This window comes from Rana temporaria, chromosome 10 (genome assembly GCF_905171775.1).
Source record: "Rana temporaria chromosome 10, aRanTem1.1, whole genome shotgun sequence".
Classification (NCBI taxonomy): Eukaryota; Metazoa; Chordata; class Amphibia; order Anura; family Ranidae; genus Rana; species Rana temporaria.
Window position 1 is genome coordinate 101752412 of NC_053498.1, and position 20511 is coordinate 101772922.

The 20511-nt window shown below is 42.3% G+C and overlaps 1 protein-coding gene across 2 annotated transcripts in view; it reads right to left on the minus strand.

Annotated features, from left to right (window-relative positions):
• The window catches only part of MXRA8 (matrix remodeling associated 8), a 48258-nt gene extending 28335 nt beyond the window's left edge, over nucleotides 1-19923 (minus strand). Inside the window, exons 1-2 of one of the 2 annotated variants that reach the window (XM_040325868.1) lie at nucleotides 19820-19920; nucleotides 19548-19709 (exon numbers count right to left, since the gene is read on the minus strand). In XM_040325868.1, the coding sequence (XP_040181802.1) occupies nucleotides 19548-19596 (49 nt within the window). In that variant the 5' untranslated portion in view covers nucleotides 19597-19709; nucleotides 19820-19920. Of the gene's footprint in view, nucleotides 1-19547 lie in introns of both variants that reach the window. The other variant, XM_040325867.1, reaches the window with a different exon arrangement.
• Nucleotides 19924-20511: the final 588 nt, after the last annotated feature.

The window sequence follows — 20511 nt, forward strand, 5'->3', positions numbered from 1 at the left end:
AATTTCTATTGAACCGGCCAATGCTGCCCGACATTTGGCCCGTGTATATAAAAAATGACCAGGTGTCCTGTGGGAGTAAACAATGCCATATCTTTGGTGACAGTGGGAGAACTAGTGTCCCATCATTTGGTGTCAATGGAAGGAATTATGCCCTTTTGACATAGTCAATTGGCAGAATAGTGCCCCATTGTTCATATAAGCAACAAGAATGGTTTCCCATTGTTGGTGTCAGTGGATGGAATAAAGGACCGGATAAAGGCAAGCAAAGGGCCATATCTGGCCGCAGGGCCACAGCTTGGAGACCCCTGGGCTAGAGTGTAACTATTCTGTATAAAATGTGTGTTGTTTATTGGAGCAGAACCCTATTTACCAGCTTGCTAGTCACCAATGCTGGTCCAGTGTTCCCAGTAGGGCCACCTATCTCAGTGATGGGCACGGTAGAGCAAATGAGAAGGGAGGTGGAGTGCCAGAAACGGCAACTAGGAAGCTCACCAATCTTCGCATTACCCAACACTTTGGGGCTTTGAGGGAGCCCCAGGTTTACATTTTTAACATCTGCCAAAAACACAAATATAAATTCTGGATTGACTAAACCATTAACCTGAATTAAATGTTGTGTAGGGCATTACTACTGGTTGTCTAGGCTTTTAGTAGACGAATCCTAGATAAGCAGCATCTGTAGAACCCACGCTGGTTTCCTGCCTTGTTCTGCTGTAAACATTCTGCGGATTCAACCAAGATCATGTGACCACATGGACGTTTACAGTTAAATACACAAACTTATGTTTTCCCATCAAAAAAAATCATGTGAAAGCAAGAAAACATTTCCAGTTACAGCCACATACAGTACGTTGATGATTGTTTTTACAGATGGTCCTTTTTTTAAGTAACTCTAAACCCTAAAAACTAGTAGTGAATGGTAAACACCTCTGTCAGATTTATATTTGTTCTCGGTGTCATGTTGGGGAGATTTCTTTTAAATTCCTGACTTGGAGCCACAACAGGATGTCAAAGAAGAAGGGAAATCACCTTTTACGCAGTTGTCACCAGAACAGGATTTCCCCTTACCTTTGGTCCCGGTGGCAATTGTGAAATTTTGGATCCCTCTTAAATTTTTGTCCAGGGGATAATGATCTCCAAGATACAGACAGCAACAAACACCTGACAAAGGTGCTAACCCTTAGGCCCCATACACACGATAGAATCCATCCGCTGAAAAATCCCAGCGAATGGGTTTCAGCGGATAGATCCTATGGTGTGTACACTCCAGCGGATCTGTTTCCGCGGATATTTATCCCCTGGGATGGATTTCCAGCAGATAAATATTTGATGACATGCTATCAAATCTACAAAATATAACAACATGTAACAAATCAATGTCCATAAGTGAAAGTGAAAAAAATTTGGTGAAAAAAGTCCTTAGAAGGACGGCAAAGCTTCTATCCACCCGTAGAGTGAAAAAAAGGAGATGAGCCAAATGATCCACAGATAAGTCCAAGGTTAAGAGGTGACTATCCAGAAGCAGTGATCCACCACCAAGAAAAAATATAGCCTCTTACTGGATATCCGGCGGTCTCTTAGCTAAAAGAAGACCCCAGAAAGCATAACAATAGATGAACCGTTGAAAATCAAATTGCAGGTGGGCTGGGCTGGAAACCAGTCTTTATCCAGTGCTTGCGAACTCGATCAACAGGTAACATGAAAAGACATATGGGAACCGCAATAGTGTAATACCATAGGCGTATTTATTTTAAAAGAAGTCAAAAACACACTTACATTAAAACAATGGTAAAAAGGGCATGTCAATTGGAGCTCCGGCCGGAAGCTGACCAAAAAAACCCGTTCAGATGGTGAAGAAGTCGTGCAAGTATGCGGGGGGTAATCCGATGCAGCACTCCTTCCGCCCGACCGGTTTCGCGATAATTCGCTTCCTCTGGGGCACGAGAGGAAGCGAATTATCGCGAAACCGGTCGGGCGGAACGAGTGCTGCATTTTCAACGGTTCATCTATTGTTATGCTTTCTGGGGTCTTCTTTTAGCTAAGAGACCGCCGGATATCCGGTAAGAGGCTATATTTTTTCTTGGTGGTGGATCACTGCTTCGGGATAGTCACCTCTTAACCTTGGACTTATCTGTGGATCATTTGGCTCATCTCCTTTTTTTCACTCTACGGGTGGATAGAAGCTGTGCCGTCCTTCTAAGGACTTTTTTCACCAAATTTTTTTCACTTTCACTTATGGACATTGATTTGTTACATGTTGTTATATTTTGTATATATTTAGCGCATCTTGTTATTTTTCTTTATGCTATCACTGTTTCACCGTACACAGTAAGGTGCAGCTTTTTTTCACATTAGTACTCTTTAGGAGTACTACCATATTGTATTAGGTTTTCATTAGCGCAGTTGCTTCCAATTTCTTTTCCATGCTATCAAATCTATCCGCTGGAATCCATCCCAACGGATGGATCCGCTGGTCTGTACAGACTCACCGGATCCATCTGTCCGAAGGGATCCCCCGCATGCGCCGTAATGATTCGACGCATGCGTGGAATTCCTTATATGACAGCGTCGCGCACATCGCCGCGTCATAATCGCGGCGACGGCGCGACACGTCATCGCCAGAGGATTTTGGCGCGGATTTCGATTCGATGGTGAGTACACTCCATCGCATGGAAATCCGCGGAAATCCTCGAAAGGATTTATCCGTGAAAACGGTCCGCTGGACCGTATCCGCGGACAAATCCTCCCGTGTGTATGGGGCCTTATACGCAAGATCCCAAAAAAGTTTTGTATTTAGATTTGCTTTAAATTGCTGATAATCTACAGCAGACAGAGTAAGGCTGCGTACACACGACTGGTTTTCTCGGCAGAATACAGCAAGAAACTCGATGGGAGACGTATTCTGCCGAGAAAACCGGTCGTGTGTACACTTTTCGCCGAAAAACCCGTCGAGCCAAAAAGAGAGCATGTTCTCCATTTCCTTGACGGGCAATGGGAAAATTTGGCTTGACGAGTTTTTTGACAGCCGAACAAGGAACTCGACGGGGAAAACGATGTGTTTCGCCCGTCGAGTTTCTCGGTCGTGTGTACGCGGCCTCAGAACGTGTAGACACGTCTTATTTTTACGGTTAAGGTAAACACAATTACAGACACTTGCATAACATTAACACTCCATATAACCTCTACAGAGCAGTTAATGACTCATACCTCCAGCTGTAATGAAGATAAACACCTACTGTCGGTAACTGGTGCTCGCTCCATCAGCAGTATGAATTGTGTGATAAACAGTTTAAATTAAGAGCAGATGGCCATAAAAAAATGCTTCTAATAAAGGCTGCCTCTTGGTTCTGCAGTAAACCTTAAGAGTTCTTTGCACCCCCTCACCATCATGAGTCTCATTTTACTACACTACAGAAGCTTTTTCGGTCCTTCCTGTTATGATCCCTATTTCTCAACAAGTCCTGGTGGATTAACATATAAAATATACAGTCCATTTTGTGCATGCACAGACCTGCAATATTTATCCATAGCTAAAGCTCCTTAACCTCTTTGTGCCAAGCCCGGGGTACCTTTAAATGGGTCTTTAGGCCCGGGGGCAGGATGGACTTTTTGATCACGTGACCATTGTGATTGGCTCCAGAAGTTGCTTGGGGCTCCTTGAGAAATGATAAATTTCTGACCTCAGATTATGTGTATTAATTGACACCAGTAATCTTTTTTAGGTATCTGTAAGGCCGCGTACACACGACCGGTCCATCCGATGAGAATGGTCCGACGGACCGTTTTCATCGCTGAAGCAGACTGATGGTCTGATGTGCGTACACACCATCAGTTCAAAAATCGACCCGAGAAGAGGAGGATCAGGGTTGCTCTGTGCAAAACCGCTGCACAGAGCAGGTAAGTATAACATGTTTTTTTTTGCCTTTAATATCACTTTAAACTTTTGTTTATTCTTATTACTCAACTTACCATTCATGCTAATGTATAGTAAGCTGCAGATACATTAATTATTAGTAACATAGGTTACCTCTCCCTTATGACCTACCTACTTGAATGGGGTTGTTCTCCAATGCTAGAGTCTAGTCATTTATATAGCTCCTCCAGGTTAGGCATTTGAGTATAGCATCACACACTCATCTGGTGTTTACGCATTGGGTGCTCATTCCTTCACATATCGTGGTTTGGGTGAAGGTATATTATGTTCTGGATTAGCTGTACTGAAAAAAATCCACAAAGGACTGAACTGACAAAAAACTTTTCTGGGCACAGAGCTGATTTGTGCTTCCACTTACTATATTACATTATACTGGAATTTTCCTATTGTGCATGCTCATTACACTCTCACTCTAATACTTCTCTCTTCAACCTTCCTCTTCTACTGTTATTTTTATTTCAGCCTTTGTCTCAGTAACTTCTTCTGATTTGCTTATAAAATACCAGACTGAGAGCTACATCTTTTATTCCAATATTCAGCCTTATTTCTTTTGTAGCCCGCAGAAATTCTTCTGCCTAGTTAAACGCTTTCAGCGTCAGACCGGATCCCATTATTGGAGGATATTTTAGACAGTTATCTGCATTTCCATTTTGCATATCCATTCATGCACTGAGATTCAATGTGCCAAATCTCTGCCCACGGGGAATGCAAGACACATACGGCCCTTATTCTTCACAAAGAACAAATAATAGCATTTAGGATGACTACATGGCCCAGGAATTAATGAGTCCGCCCAACAGTTATTAGCCAAACACCTGACATTCAAATGTCAAAGTAGTTCGAAGGCTTGGTGGAATATTTGCTCAAGTGTTTTTTTTTTAAACCTATGTAACTGCCTATGTTGCCACCTTTTCTTCAAGCCAACCCTGAACACTTGCGCAGCATATTTTTTTTTCTTTTATTTGTAGTATACAAAACAAATGAAAATAAAATGTAGAACAAATAGATGTAAAACCCTTTGCTAGAAATTGTGCTGCACCAAAACGCATGGTATTTTGTTACCGTATGTTTTGCAGCAGGTAAATGAGCTCAAAAGCAATGTGTGTTTTTGTGTCATTAATGTGTTTGTGCATTCAGGAATGCACACAATTTTTAGCACATTCTTGCAATGGAAAAATGTCCACTTAGGGCAAGGAAGGTCCGACTTGCTCTCTAATAAAACAAGTAGGCCAATAACATCCATATTTCATGTAAAATAAAATAAAACCACCTTATACAAGGTGCCCCCATCAGAGTCCCGCCCTACATCAGGTGCCCCCATCAGCATACCTCCTCACATCTGGTGTCCCCATCGGATTCCCCCTTATATCAGGTGCCCCATCAGAGTCTCTCCACATATTACAGTCCCCACTTACATCAGGTATCCCCAGGTCCCCCCCTTTGCCCCTGTACTCACAGATCACAAACTGAAAAGAAGCTCCTCATTCCTCTCTCCAGTCTCCAAACAGACAGTCTTCATTCTTGGGCAGTGCTGCTGCAACTGAGGTGAGTTTTCAGTCCGTGCCAGCTCTCTATCACCCTTGCAGGCTGGATGGAGGAGAACGCCCTTATATTAGAAGCCCCTTTAAGAGTTTCCATTTACATCAGAGTCCCCCTTATATCAGGTGCCCCAATCAGAGTCCCCCACAACCCATGAAAATCCCCCCTACATCAGGAGCCCCATCAGAGTCCACCTTACATCAGGTGTGCCCAGTAGAGTGCCTCCTTACATCAGGTGCCCCATTAGAGACCCTCCACACATCACAGTCCCCCTTACGTCAGGTGCCCCATCTGAGTCCCCCTTACATCAGGTGCCCCCATCTGAGTCCCCCTTAGATCAGGTGCCCCCATCTGAGTCCCCCTTACATCAGGTGCCCCCATCTGAGTCCCCCTTACATCAGGTGTCCCCATCAGGGTCCCCCTTACATCAGGTGTCCCCATCGGAGTCCCCCTTACATCAGGTGCCCCCATCGGATTCCCTCCACACATCACAGTCCCCCCTTACATCAGGTGCCCCCAGGTCCCCCCTGCAAAAAAAAAAACACACATGCTCGGAATCAATTTGACGCATGCTTGGAATCACTGAACTTAATTTTTCTCGGCTCGTTGTAGTGTTGACGGTCGGAATCTTGTGTGACTGTGTGTATGCAGCACAAGTTTGAGACAAAATTCCGTCTGAAAAAAATCCACGGTTTCCTTGTCGAAATTTCCGCGGCATAAGACTAAGGACAGGCGAGGAGGTAAAGTTTTAGTCCAAAAACAGGCTAGGATAGTTTTGGGAGGCTGGAGAAGAAAGCAAACCCACAAAAACAGCAAGCTCTATCATTGACAAATGGTAGGCTGCAAGAATTGCCTCTTAAAGGCTCATTCTTCACACCAGCATCTAAAATAACACAATTAGATGCATACAGTTTTATGCAGGATTTTCTGTAAGCTCGACAAGCAAATACCTGGGTTCCATGCAGAAAATATGACTATACTCATGTAAATAAAGCCTTAAAGAGGAAGCAGTCAATCACAGGGTAGCAGAAGGAGCTGACTGTAAGGCCAAGGCAGATTTCCTCTGCTAAAGAGCTTACATAGCATACATGGACCCACCAGAGGACACAAGGATGAAGAAGCGCTGCCCCCCCTCTCCCCTGCGCCGTCATTCAAGTCTACAATACATAGATTCATGCATTGCATATGGGAGCAATATGGTGGTTTTTGAGGGGGCAAACTGGCGGAAATTGATGGGCACAGTTGCGACAATTGTTGGGCACAGTGGCGACAATTAATGGCACAGTGGTTGCGTTTGATGGCACGGCACAGTGGCTGCGTTTGATGGCACGGCACAGAGGCTGCATTTGATGGCACGGCACAGTGGCTGCGTTTGATGGCATGGCACAGTGTTTGCGTTTGATGGCACAGTGGCGACAATTGATGTCATGGCACAGTGGCGACAATTGATGGGCACAGTGGCTGTGTTTGATAGCACAGTGGTGACAATTGATGGGCACAGTGGCGACAATTGATGGGCACAGTGGCTGCATTTGATGGGCACAGTGGCTGCAATTGATGGGCACAGGGGCTGCATTTGATGGGCACAGTGGTGGCAATTGATGGGCACAGTGAGGCTGCAATTTATGTTTTTTTTGGGGGTTTTTTTTCGTTTGTTTGCGCCCCCCAAATTTTGAGCGCCAGCCGCCACTGCAAGGATGTGACAAGCCTTCCTTTCAAAGAAAAGTTCACTACTGGTAACAATTGCATCTGCAGCTCAGGTACATTCTGGTACACTACCTGGAAAAAGCCCAATAGATGATAGAACTAAAGTAAGCACTAATGCCTTGAATTCCGCTTTTAGCTTTAAATAAACACAAATGGCATGACAGCAGGGGCGGACTGACCATTGGGACTCTCGGGCACTGCCCAAGGGGCACCATGCCACTAGGGGGCCCCATCAGGGTTGCCAGGCTCAATAAAACCAGGTACAGTATGTAAAAATCTGTGTTTTTTTTACATCTGTCCCTGATATGTCCAAAACCGACATGCTTTTGATGTGAAAATCCTGAGATTTTAGCTGCCCTGCCAATGCAATGCCTCCTGGTGTGGTGGCCATCTGTAAGCCCGGGGGCCCCATAATCTTCTATTGCCTGGGGGCCCCATGAGTTGTCAGTCCACCCCTGCATGACAGAAAGGTAGCCAAAAAAAAACCTGCTGATGTGGTGACTGCATTCATTTTCTGGTTTTCTCTTTTTTTTACCTAGTGAACTGGCCAGTTACACACTTCCTGTCTTAAGGCCTGTACACACAATCAGAAAATTTTACAAAAAAACAGCTTTCAAAAAGATCGTACGATAATCTAAATCGCTAGTACACAGCTTTCGAGAGCCGATCACGACAGTTTATGCAAAATTATCTGATGGGACAAGCACAAAAAATGTTCTCGTGCGACACCAGAAGTTTAAAAATAACAGCAGGATCAAACAGGTAAAAAAAACTATTAATGACCGATTGCATGTCATTTTTGATTTTTGCCTTTGGTATCACTTTCAGAAATATGAAGGGGAAAATTCCCCCACATCTATGTGCTGACCTAATATATTCTTGCTAATAAGCTGCACCATCAACATGTTGCATCTACCCTGGAAAAAGTCTATAATGAGCCACGGTAGCAATTGTGCTGAATTGGTTAAAATGCAAGGATTACATATGCTATCAATGTGGCTGCAGGCACTAGAACATCACAAACCTAACATATATGTGAGCACAGGGACACCAAGCTAACAAATAAAAGTGTTGTATCAGCATAAACAAGCCTGTGCTAGCACTGATGCAATGCTGAACTCGATTTTTTTCCAATAGCTTCTACAAAATAAATCCTTTTTAGTTTTTAATACTTAAAGCTTTGTTGAAAAAGTAATAGTCTGCCCTAAACTGATATGTGAATTTAAGGCAGATGCAAGCCAATTTAATAACCTTCCTCTGACACTGCCTGTTACAAAAAGATTTAATTCTTCTTATTGTACTTTATATTTCTCAGTGGTGGTGACGCACAATCTGCATACCCCACTTTTGCGCAGACTCCACTATTTAAAATACTACTGAATATACTCCAAAGACATGCTGGTAGGTTAATTGGCTTCTGTCTAAATTGGCCTTAGTATATGAATGTGAGTTAGGGACCTTAGGGCCAGATTCACGTAGAATCGTGGCGGCGTAACGTATCGTAGATACGTTACACCGCCGCAAGTTTTCATCGCAAGTGCCCGATTCACAAAGCACTTGCAATGAAAACCTACGCTGGCGGCTTCCGGCGTAAGCCCGCATAATTCAAAGGGGCGTGTGCCATTTAAATTAGGCGCGCTGGACCTACTGCGCATGCTCCGTTTTGAAATTCCTGCCGTGCTTTGCGCAAAGTGATGTCATGTTTTCGAACGGCGACGTGCGTAGCGTACTTTTGTATTCCCGGACGTCTTATGCAAAAAGAAAAAATGTTGAAATTCGACGCGGGAACGACGGCCATACTTTATACAACACATACGTGGGCTGTGTAAAGTTAAGGCAGGAAAAACTACAAATAACTTTGCGACGGGAAACTTGACTAGCAGCGACGTAGCGAACGCGAAAAACCGTTGTGGATCGCCGTAACTACTAATTTGCATACCCGACGCTGGTTTACGACGCCAACTCCCCCCAGCGGCGGCCGAGGTATTGCATCTTAAGATCCGACAGTGTAAAACAATTACACCTGTCGGATCTAAGGGCTATCTATGCGTAACTGATTCAATGAATCAGTCGCATAGATAGAACAACAGATACGACGGCGTATCAGGAGATACGCCGTCGTATCTGTTCTGTGAATCTGGCCCTTAGATTGTAAGCTCCTTGAGGGTAGGGACTGATGTGAATGTACAATGTAAATTGACGGCGTTATACAAGTACCTAAATAATAATAATAATAATAATAATCATATACATGCCATACCATTTTTAATTGTACACTGACCACATTAATACTGATATCCAAATCATTTGTTTAAGTTTTTTTCTTTATAAATATAAAAACATCCTAAAAAAAAAAATAATCAAAAAAAAATAAAGGTTGCTCAATACCAATTGCTAGGGACAGTCCTAGGGAAAAACATTTCCAGAGACAAGTTATCAAAGGCCTTTGAAAATCAAGAACAGTTGGCAAGTGTGTATTTCTATTATATACACATTTCCAGATGCAGTACTCTTCAAAAGTCTTTTGATGTCTAAGTGTAAAATACACCCCTCTGAACCATGTTATAGTTCTTACAGTATATTGATCACATATCCTTTCCCCGACCTTCGGTGGTCCACAGGACTGAATGCTTGCCTGGAACAGAACATTCCACTTCACTTCAACAATGGTGGCAACCATTGTTGCTACCCTACACATCTATTCAATGGTCAGAACAGAAGTACTGCTATGCCGTCCATAATGAAGGCCTCTATAAAGTACCATTAAGTAAGTCTACAAAGAACCTGCAGAGTATAATTGTAAAGTCTTAATAATGTTTATTATCATTACAATGCAATTACTCCTGTAGCCAGAGGAGCAAATAGAGTCACAAAGGATCACCCCCTTGTGTCAGTATTTTGTTGAACCACCTTTTGCTTTAATTACAACCTTTGGTCTGTTGGGATATGTTTCTACTAACTTTGCACATATAGACTTTGCATTATTTGCCCAGTTTTTCTTTGCAGAACTGCTCAAGTTCAGTAAATTTGATGGTGACCTTTTGTAGACCTCAGTCATTCCACAGATTTTCAATAGGGTTTAAGTCTGGGCTCTGACTAAGCCATGCAGTGACATTCACGATTTTCTCCTTTAACCACTGTGTGGTAATTATTGCTGTGTGCTTTGGGTCCCTGTCATGTTGGAAGGTAAACCTTCTTCCCATTGACAACTTCATGGCAGAGGGTGGCATATTTTCATCAAGAATTTGATGGCATTTCGCTCTATCCATTTTCCTTCTATCCCGACAAGTGCTCCAGTCCCTGCTGCAGAGAAACACCCCCATGCCAGGATATTACCACCTCCATGCTTTACTTGTTATTTGGATGGTGAGCTGTATTGGATTTCCACCAGATATATCTAGTCTCATCTGATCACCTTAAAGTTTCCAAGGCCACATGGAAAAAGATGTTATTGTCAGATGAGATTAAAATTTAATTATTTGGCCTCAACACCAAATGATATGTCTGGTGGAAATTCAATGCAGCTCACTATCCAAATAACACCATTCCTACAGTAAAGCATTGAGGTGGTAATAAGTTAATAAAGTTGTCAATGGGAAGAAGGTTTACCTTCCAACATGACAATGACCCAAAGCACACAGCAAGAATGACCACACAGTGGTTGAAGGAGAAAAATGTGAATGTCCTTGTATGGCTTAGTCAGAGCCCAGACTTAAACCACATTGAAAATCTGTGGAATGATTTAAAGACTGCAGTCCACAAACGGTTACCATCAAATTTAGCCAAACTTGAGCAGTTCTGCAAAGAAGAGTGGTCAAATATGGCAAAGTCTAGATGTAAAAAAGTTAGTAGAGACAAATTCCAATAGACTAAAAAGGCTGTAATTAAAGCAAAATGTGGCCCAACAAAATACTGAAGGGGGTGATACTTTTTCCAACTCAGTAATCCTGTTTTTGATTTATTTTTTTCATGTTGGTGTTATATCTTTCACTTGGATGGTTGCACTAGTAATTACAGCTGGAAAAAACAAATACTGTGTATGTCTTCATTTCAGGCTGCAAAGCAACAACATTTGATTATTTTAAAGGGGGTGATTATTTTCTATACCCACTGTAAGTACTACAGATTATGAAAGTGTAAGTAAACCTCCCTATCATTTTCAGCCAAGGAAGCTGCCATCTTTGCCTCTGTTTAATCTACAACTGCCATGATGCTGCACATGTGATCAGTTACGACACCAGTTATTGGATGGTTTGACAGTTTGGCTGAGAGCACAACCAAACTGTTTTATAGCTTGCCTGTGTAGGACACTGATTTTACAGTACTGTGGGCTTTTTTACTGCCATTTGTCCTGTTTTACAATTCCTAATTAACTGACAAAAAAAAGGGGGAAAAACGTTGTTTTGGTCAATTTTGCTTTTAAGTTCTGATCACAAAAAAGAAAATATGTTTCCAACTAACATAGTTGAGTAAACTTACTTCTATGCCAAGCACCAAGGGTGGTCTTAATATACCGGTATATACTAGTTCACCAGTATATGGATAGAGTGTAGAGCACTCCAGATGACGTTGGGTCGACGAAACCGGTCGAGCGATCCGACAGAACGCCACATACTTCCATTTTTCACATGCAAATGATATTCTCTGCTAAACCTACTTAATTGTGAGTACCCATTTGACTATTTAATAAAAGTTGGAAAGCTTTAAATGTTATTACACTATCTGGGACCCTTTTTCTTCTTCTCTATATGGGATAATCACTGTGAGGCCCTCCAGGATCACAGTAGGACGTTATTGCCAGAGTGCTGCACAGTCTCATACACTGCGAATGCTGTAGACCCCAAAAGGGGGCAAAAATCTGGTGAGTGCGGGCCACATTGAAGCACAGTTTGAGGTGGTCACTGTGTGAAATAAGTAATTAGAAGCTCACAAAGCACCAAGCACCTATTTATTTTTTATTTATTTTTTATTATACATTTTTCTATTTTCATATTAATCTGATTTTTTTCTGTTATTTATTCTATGTACCAGTTTGGATTAGGAATCCATAATCCATACGTAGCACCAAAGATTTGTATATTCAGCACAAAGATTTATTAACGTGCACTATTACATTTGATATTTCTATTATATATGGTCTCTGACCAATAAGCACAGGTGCACTTTATTATACTCTATATTACACTTTATATTAGGGTAACATCACTACCCACATTATTTGCATTGCACCTTCATACTTAGATTAATTAAAGTAGCGCCAGTCCATTTCTACCTTCATACCTCAGAGTGTAGAGCACTCCAGGCTCAGAGGGATAGCGAGTTTGGTTCATGTTCAGAACTTAAAGCGGAGGTTCACTAGCATGCCATCAAGCATACTAGCACGATCTACAGTACGCCTTTATTTTATTTTTTGGCGCCGTACTCACAGTTTACTGCCGTAGTGAAGTTTCAGACTCCCCGCGGGGAATGGGCGTTCCCATGCAGAGGGAAGATGATTGACGGCCGGATATGGCGCATCACGCTTCCCGAAAATAGCCGGAGTAGGACTCAGCGCTATACGGCGCCTGCGCACAGACATCAGAGCTGACTGCACAGGCGCCGTGAAGAGCCAAGTCCTATTTCGGCTATTTTCGGGAAGCGTGACGTGCCATAGCCGGCCGTCAATCATCTTCCCTCTGCATAGGAACGCCCATTCCCCGCGGGGAGTCTGAAACTTCACTACGGCAGTAAACTGTGAGTACGGCGCAAAAAATAAAAAATAAAGGCATACTGTAGCTCACGCTACTATGCTGGATTTGATGGTAGAAACTTGGTTTTTAGGGTGAACCACCGCTTTAATAAAATATACATAATTACATACATTCTTCTTACTTCTACTATCCAAGTATTTTGTGCAATGTGCACTTTCCCATATGTCAGCACTTAGCATGGAGATAGGTTGCTAAAACCATGGCATTCATCCTAAATCTTGAATTCCGTGTTTCTTCAAAATGTTCCCATGTAGACTTGTGAATAAGGAGATAGCTGGGAAAAACAGCCCTGTGTAATGTCACCTCCGGAGTAGCAGATGGAAATTTACATTCTGAAAGTTTGGGAGGAAGAGCTGGCTCATGCATAGGACTGCTGACACAGCTCATTAGTCGTACTTTGTGAAGATAACAGAAGTTTAGGAACTTATGTAATTCGTCAAACAAAATGTGTTTGGTTTGCAGAGCCTCGTTCCACTTTTTTTTGCTTAGGGTAGATCTACATATACTCCCCCCCCCCCCATCTACCCCAAGTCCTCACTGATGTCTCTGTAATGTTAGATAAATTAGGAATCCAACACTAGGTTGAGCAGTTGTAGATGGGCAGAGCTGGCAATTCAAATTCAAAGCTCTTAATTATAAAGTGCCAGGAGATAATAAACTGATGAGTGAGTCAAACTACCCGATCTATCCAAAGTTTAAATATACAAAAAAGTTAAATGCATGTGGACACTCCTCCTGAGTCCAGGTGCATAAAGACAGGTAAATAAAGAAATGGTTTCTTAAAGGGGTTGTAAAGTAAAAAAAAAATCCCCTAAATAGCTTCCTTTATCTTAGTGCAGTCCTCCTTCACTTACCTCATTCTTCAATTTTGCTTTTAAATGTCCTTATTTCTTCTGAGAAATCCTCACTTCCTGTTCTTCTGTCTGTAACTTCACACAGTAATGCAAGGCTTTCTCCCTGGTGTGGAGTGTCATGATCGCCCCCTCCCTTGAGGGGGGTGGGGGCAAACAGGAGAGTCAGGATGCTCTCTACGATGCAGATAGAGAAAGGAGCTGTGTGTTAGTGGGCGTCCTGACTCTCCTGCTCGCCCCCTCCCCCGTCAAGGGAGGGGACGAGCACGACACTCCTTGCATTACTGTGTGTAGTTACAGACAGAAGAACAGGAAGTGAGGATTTCTCAGAAGAAATAAGGACATTTAAAAGCGAAATCGAAGGATGAGGTAAGTGAAGGAGGACTGCACTGAGGTAAAGGAAGCTATTTAGGGCAAACAAATGTACCTTTACAACCCCTTAAAGCCTTATTTGGGGGAACTTTGGGGGCCTGCACAGAACCCTGACCTCGATCCTAATGAACACGTTTGGGATGAAATAGAACACAATGTGCAAGTCAGGTCTGTACACTGCAAAATCATGAATAAAGCTTTGCCAGAAATCACTTTTTTTTTTATGTACTGTGCACCGGTGATCTGTGGCTGGTTGTTTTCCACGTTGTGTGGACTGTTACTTGTATGTTGTATAAAAAACTCAATAAAAAATTATTTACAAAAAAAAGAAGCTTTGCCAGAACAGTGGAGGTTCTTATAGACTCAAAGTGGGGGAGACAATATTTCTTTATTAATAACAATTGTTTTTGAAATGGGACTTTCAACAAGCTTGTAAACGTGTGATAATCACGTGTCAAACTTTGGCTCATATAGTCTGTTTTAGTGAACAGGTCCTTTGGTTTTCCGACTATCTTTTCCTCTAGGATCTTGGGGCCAGATTCAGGTAGAAGTGCGGCGGCGTAACATATCGTAGATACGTTACACCGCCGCAAGTTTTCATCGCAAGTGCCTGATTCACAAAGCACTTGCAATGAAAACTACGCCGGCGGCCTCCGGCGTAAGCCCACGTAGTTTAAATGGGCGTGTGCCATTTAAATTAGGCGCGCTCCCGCGCCGGACCTACTGCGCATGCTCCGTTTCGTAACTCCCGCCGTGCTTTGCGCAAAGTGACGTAATTTTTTCGAACGGCGACGCCCGTAGCATACTTCCGTATTCCCGGACGTGTTACGCAAACGACGTGAAATTTTTAATTTCGACGCGGGAACGACGGCCATACTTTAGACAGCAATACGTTTGCTGACTAAAGTTAAGGCACCCAAAACGACGACTAACTTTGCGACGGGAAACTAGACTAGCGGCGACGTAGCAAACGCGAAAAACCGTTGTGGATCGCTGTAACTCCTAATTTGCATATCCGACGCTGGTTTACGACGCGAACTCCCCCCAGCGGCGGCCGCGGTACTGCATCCTAAGATCCGACAGTGTAAAACAATTACACCTGTCGGATCTTAGGGATATCTATGCGTAACTGATTCTATGAATCAGTCGCATAGATACTCTGAGAGATACGACGGAGTATCTGAGATACGACGGAGTATCTGAGAGAGTACCGTCGTATCTCCTTTGTGAATCTGGCCCTTGGAGTATGGAGCAGGTTGGGGAGTTTGTAAAGTGCATGGTCAGGGAATTTAGGTGGCCATCAGCCTATTGTGCCTTTTTTCTATTGGCTATTGGGCTGCCTATTTGATAGACTTGAGAACAAATGAGGAAGTGAACATGACAAGTTGACAGAATAAATACTGTAAATCCTGATTAGGAGGTCAAACTCAAGCCCCTGAAACAAATTGGCTACAATTGGCAAATTTTAGGTTAAAATCAGTCTATTGGCTACCAAAGTTACATTTAATTGTAAGGCATTGTAAGCACGCAACAGAAAGTGTTTTTTGCTGGCAAGTTCTCCAGGCATGAAATTTTACAAGGAATTCACAAAAAAATAATTGGCTTAACAAAACTGTATAAAGTGAGACAAGATGCCAAACATAATAAAAAATTGGGGTTTAATTGCGCTTTTACCGTTTGCATGTCTACTCATTGATGTTATATAAATGGCTTTTTATTTATCTTTAGTGGCCCTTTACCAAACAAGTATCACTTCTGCATTTTGTGGAAAATATGATTTTACATAAAATAATAGCTGATATTTCAGTCTGGCTTTCATATGGAATTTTCTAATGTACCAACATTTAGAAAGGCAACTTTAACTGCCAAAAGCTGATCCCTATACAAGTACATTATAGAATCAGGAGAAAATGATATGTGCTGGATCAGAAATGACATGGCTTTCAACAGCAACCACAGCAACAAATATCGCACAGCCAATGACGAAAATGATAAAAATAGCCTGAGTTCCCTCCTATGAAACTGAGCATTTCAGCTTGCAGAATTAATAAGCTGCAGATCTAGATTTATATCAGAATTTACTGTAAATCTGATGTTGTCCAGTGTAATCAACATCTGGTTTTAAAACTCACAACTTTTATACATAGTGGGCTAAATTCAAGTAGCCCGCCGTAAGTTTGTGCGGGCGTAGCGTATGTTATTTACGCTACGCCGCCGCAACTTAGACGGGCAAGTGCAGTATTCACAAAGCACTTGCTCCGTAATTTGCGGCGGCTTAGCGTAAATCAGTCGGCGTAAGCGCGCCGAATTCAAATTTGCAAGAGGTGGGCGTGTTTTATGTAAATAAAACATGACTCCACGTAAATGACGTCTTTAACGAACGGCGCATGCGCCGTTCATGAAAGAATCCCAGTGTGCATGCTCAAAATTCCGCCGCAAATCGTCAATGCTTTCGACGTGGACGTAATTTATGCAAAGCCCTATTCGCGAACGACTTGCGCAAACGATGTAAAAAATTTAAAATTTGACGCGGGAACGACGTCCATACTTAACATTGCGTACGCCTCATAGAAGCAGGAGCAACATTACGCCGGAAAAGCCTTACGCAAACGTCGTAAAAAATTCCACCGGGCGCACGTACGTTTGTGAATCGGCGTATCTAGGTCATTTGCATATTATACGCCGAAAACTATGGAAGCGCCACCTAGCGGCCAGCGTAAATATGCACCCTAAGATACGATGGCGTAAGGGACTTGCGCCAGTCGGATCTTAGCCTAATTTCCGCGTATCTTGCTTTCTGAATACAGAAAGAAGATACGCCGGCGCAGCTTTGAATTTACACAGCGTATCTGTAGATACGCCGGCGTAAATCATTGCTGAATCTAGCCCAGTGTGTTTATCAAAATACAGCAACATTATCGAACTATGAAACTAGAATGCAAGCTGGGGGTCTATAGGAGAGCATTCTAAATGCACATGGATATGGTTATATCATAGCAGCAATGCAAGTTTAACATCCCATAGTGAGCACATTAGATTCCTCAAGAATCTGTACAAAGTAAGGAATTAATAAAAAAAAATATTTAAAAAACTGTTACCAAGATGATTCCCACATTCTTGACTCAATAGCTATCATTACTGGAAACTAGGCACTAGTAGTTGCCATCATAGAGCCCTCAGCACAAGAGAAATGCCTTATGCTATAGCACCCCTTCACACTAAACTGCCCTGTAACCTCAACACTAACCCTAACCTTGCCTATAATCCTAGCCCTCACAATCACCCTCCCTGTAACCCCAACTTTAACTTTACCCCCCATACTAACCCTCCCTGTAACACTAATCCTCACACTAACCTGTAAACTAAACCTCTTTGTAACCCTAACACTAACCCTTAAACTAAATTTACCTGTAACCTAATCTTGCTGTATCCCTAGCCCTCACATTTACTGTCCCTGTAACCCCAACTGTAACGCTACACATAACCCCAATACTAACCCTCACTACTACTACTAACTCCTCATACTAACCTGTATCTCTAAGAGTAGCCCTCTCCTAACCTTAACCTAACCTTGGCTATAACCCCAACACTTACCCTCGCTGTAATCCTAACAGTAAGCATCCTTGTAACCCTAACAGTAACCCTAATACAAAATTTTCCTGTGCCCTAATACTAACCCCACTGTGATCCTCACACTAACCCTTCCTGTACCTATACCTCTTCCTATAACCCTCCCATTAACCATCTCTAATGTAAACTTATTGCTTGCATACCAGCCTTTCCTGCACCCCGATCCTCTGCTAACTTCCCTCCACAGTTTTGTTTAGCCTGCCTTACAATACCGCGTTCGGCAGAAAATTGACTTTAGCTGTTCATAGAACTGAGAGTATGGTAATTTGTGCAGACACAGTTTGACTGCTCTCAGGGTAGGTTGTCCCCACTGAGTACTTCATAATCAGGCAAAGTATACTATGCCGACTATACAAGTTTATATGAATATTAGGAGTTGAAGGGGAACAAAGAGCCAGCACCTGTGTATCAGAGGGCATAAAAAGTTTTTTTAACCTGCTTGATCAACCACTCCCCCTCCCCCAACAGTTTACCAAAAGTAAACCTGAATAAATGGAAGGGTGCCAACAGTCATTGCAGGTCCTAAAAGAATAGTAGCTTAATAAGGAGCTCTGGTGCCTTGTGCTACAAATAAGTCATTGTGAAACATTGCTTCAAGAGGGTACATTGAATTTTTTTTAATAGATTTGGTATTTACCTTGGTACCAGATCCATGCATGTTTTTTCAAACCCAGTTCAGCAATAGCAATGACTAAACTTTATTGCCCTGAAGTAAGTAGTTGGGATACACAGCTGCAAAGGAAATTATTTTTATGGGCATTGACCTGGGTACCAGACCCAATGCAGATCTATAATTATTAGCATTGCTCTTTGTATTTTCAAATCCAGCTTAGTACTCCAACTAACTCCTATGCCGCGTACACACCATCACTTTATGTGATGGAAAAAACCGACATTTTCTGTGAAGTAAAAAACGACGTTTTTGAAACTTCAATTTTCAAAAACGACGTTGCCTACACACCATCGTTTTTTCACAATGCTCTAGCAAAGCGAGGTTACGTTCACCGCTTCATAACTAGCTTCTGGGCATGCGCGCGTTTAAAAACGTCGTTTTAAATGACGTTTTTTGCTACACACAGTCAATTTATGTGAAACAAAAAACAATGTTTTGAAAAACGACACATAAATATGAAGCATGCTTAAAATTTTTTTGTCGTTTTTCACAAGACATAAAACGACGTTTTTCCCCACACACGGTCATTTAAATTGACGTTTTTAAAAATTTTGTTTTCTTTCATCCCATAAAGTGATGGTGTGTACGCGGCATCATGCCCTGAGCAACAAGTAAGCAGTGGAAATTATCTTGATATTTACCTGTACCAGAACCTATGCAGATCAATAACTAATATTTATTCTTTGTATTTTAAAACCCAGCTTAGTAAATAGCCAAGATGAAATTTCAATGCCGTGCCATGAGCTAAAAGTAAGTATTTTGGATACACTGCTTCGGTGAAAATTATCTTTATGTTTGGGTATTTACCTGGGTAGTAGACCCCATGCAGAATTAATATGAACAATCTTTACATTTTCACGTCTGACGTATTAAATAGCCATGATGGAACTTTAATGCCCTGAGCTTCAGGTAAATAGTTCTGAAATTATTTAGCTATCTAGGCATCTATGTCTAGAGCTACCTGCAAACTATCTATGGTTTGGGTATTTACCAGGGTACCAGACCCCATGTAGATCTATCATGAGAGCTATTGTTCTTTGCATTGTTTTGTTCAAGATCATTAGAATCAAGGTAATGGAAGAATTTCTTACTGTGTAAAATAATCAATTGGCAGAGGAGAATTTTCTGCATCATCCCCATATCTTCAGCTTCGCTTGATTTCAGGCTTTCGGATCACCTGTGCTTCAGTCTGTCTGTCCTGCGCTCTTGTTATTGTGCTGTTCAGCGTCCAGGTGACATCACTTCTTAGTGGACTGTGGATATAAATGCACGACTCAACATCTGTCTATAAACAGTCTTTAGTCTTTCGCTCTCACTAATAACTTTCAGCTCCCCACTTTTTTTTTTCTCCCTTTGCACTGACCTATCCTATTCCAGCTGTGCAGCCTGATCCAGCCTCTCTCTTTGTGGATTGCACTCACAGACCCAAGAACAACTGTGCACTCAGAAAACTCCTCATTCCCTCCCACCCCTCTCTCTGTCTTGCTTCTAGCATGGAATTCATTTTCTTGAAGTCTGTACAAGACCCAGCTGTAGGAGGCCGTTCCCGACAAAGGCCCAACCCCAAAAACTTGTTTTTGATCTTTCCTCTTTATTAGTTTGTTAGCATTTAACTTTTTCCATCCAAGTGCTGAGCAATGATGAAGACGCAAGAAGCTTAAAGAAAATTTGCAGCCTTTCTGGATAAAATAGGAGTCAGCAGAGAATAAACACCCCTATTTTTAGTAGGATTTAAAGATCGGATATACACAAATAATACAATTGTTCAGTAATTCAACCTAAAGTCTAAGTTTAGGTACAAATATAAAAACAATCAGCACAAGGGACAATACTTGCATGATACATGTTCCCTGTCCTAGTTAAGATCCAAGTAGGACTTCTGTCCCCCCCCCATACTTCAGAAGTGATAATCTTTCAGTGGTGTAGGGGTTAACATCACAGGCACTAGGGTGACCACATTTCCAAACTGTCATTCAGGGACACCCCTGCCCCCCCCCTCACCTTCCCCCAAAAAAGATGAGTGGGCGGGGGGAAATGTAGTCTCGGGATTGATCG